The following is a 1896-nucleotide window of genomic DNA, read 5'->3' on the forward strand; positions in this document are numbered from 1 at the left end:
TAATCTAAAAATATCTTTTGAATTATNCAATTTAAAATGTATTTAATAAAATTCATTTTAGAATGTACCTTTTAAAATATATTTTTATATTCAAATGTAGTTTGTGAATGATACAATTCAAAATTATTAATAAATATATTTTAAATTACACAATTTAAAAAATATTCTAAATTTAAAAATACATTAAATGGTCTAATTTAATATATATTCAAAATATTATATTTTAAAATGTTTATTTCGAGAGATATTTTTAAATTTAGAAATATATTCTAAAATATACATTCTTAAATATATTTAGAAGCAAGAAAAAACCCCATGTAGTGAAAAATTCTTGGGCCCGGGTCGTACTTTTGGGTTGAAAAGCTTGGTTTGGTTCATTTTACATACAAAATAACCGAAATGGAAGCATATCCAAACGCGGCCTCCATGCTGAGAAACAGAACCATAATACCTCCTCCTCCACCATTGCTTGCCCTCAGTGCAAGGCTTCCGTCACCCTCACCGTCACAGTCAGTCACCGTTACTGTCGCCCTCCGTTACCCTCTCGGAACCCACACAATCGTGTTCTGGAACTCCGAAACCCTCGCTCCGCAGTTTTTCTCTCTTCTCCAATTCTCACACTCTTCAAACCACGACGCTCTCCAAGTGCTTCTCTCACATTGGGCCCACCGTCCCAATTCCGGACCCGCCCGGATCCGAACCCGAGCCCGAACTCGATTCCCCTCTCGTGGTGGTATCCTTCTACAAATTCGCGGATTTTCCTGACCATGCTCTCATGCGAAACCACAAAATTTGTAAAATGTCGTCAACCGCTGCTCTATATCTTATACTTTCTTCTCACTTTGTAATATAAGCAAAGTTTAAAATGACAACTTTTACTTCACTGTCATCCCAAATCCGAACCACAAAATTTAAGCTTCCGTTAATGCAATGGCTCAACTCTGTCAAAACCATTGATCATCTAAAACAAACCCATGCTCTTTTTCTCAAACTCCTCCCTCAACAACCACCCCATCATTTTTATCAATACATGGGTCGTTTGTTATATCGAGTTCTCCAATTACACGGTGAAGACGCCAATCTTTGCTATGCCCACCAACTGTTTGACACAATGCCAAATTGTTCCAATGGCTTCCTTTGGACCTCCCTCATTCGTGCATTCCTATCCCATCGTGCCCATCTTCACCATTGCATTTCTACCTATGCTAGAATGCATCAAAACGGGATTTTGCCTTCCGTGCTCACCTTCTCTTCAGTACTTAGCGCGTGTGGACGAGTCTGGGCTTTGTTTGAAGGATTACAAGTGCATGCCAGAGTGGTGCAGTCCGGGTTTCTTGGAAACAAGATTGTGCAAACTGCACTCCTTGACATGTATGGAAAATCTGGCTGTATAAGTGATGCACGCAACGTGTTTGATAGGATGGATGACAAGGATGTTGTTGCTTGGACGGCGATGATTTGTGGGTATGCTAAAGTAGGAATGATGGTTGATGCACGGTGGCTCTTTGATAACATGGGAGAACGCAATTGTTTTACTTGGACTACCATGGTTGNTGGATATGCAAATTGTGAAGACATGAAAGCTGCTAAGGAATTGNATGATTTAATGAGTGACAAGAATGAGATCACTTGGTTTTCAATGATAGCAGGTTATGGTAAGTTAGGTAACGTGGAGGAAGCAAGAAGAGTATTTGATGGAATACCTGCGCTGCAGTCTGCATCTGCTTGTGCAGCGATGCTTGCTTGTTATGCACAAAATGGATACACAAAGGAAGCCATTTACATGTACAAGAAAATGAGAGAAGAAGGGATCAAAATCACTGAGGTAGCAATGGTGGGGGCTATGTCAGCTTGTGCACAACTGAGGGACATTAGAATGTCAAACACTCTAACAGA

At 39.8% G+C, this 1896-nt stretch overlaps 1 protein-coding gene across 1 annotated transcript; it reads left to right on the forward strand.

Annotated features, from left to right (window-relative positions):
* Window positions 1–380: 380 nt before the first annotated feature.
* On the forward strand, window positions 381–1888 carry LOC106778669 (pentatricopeptide repeat-containing protein At4g22760-like; the record flags this gene model as incomplete). Its single annotated transcript, XM_014666652.2, has 1 exon — window positions 381–1888. A coding segment is annotated over exon 1 (1023 nt), but the record flags the coding sequence as incomplete, so codon positions are not given.
* Window positions 1889–1896: the final 8 nt, after the last annotated feature.

The sequence above is a fragment of the Vigna radiata genome, unplaced genomic scaffold (assembly GCF_000741045.1).
Source record: "Vigna radiata var. radiata cultivar VC1973A unplaced genomic scaffold, Vradiata_ver6 scaffold_147, whole genome shotgun sequence".
NCBI lineage: Eukaryota > Viridiplantae > Streptophyta > Magnoliopsida > Fabales > Fabaceae > Vigna > Vigna radiata.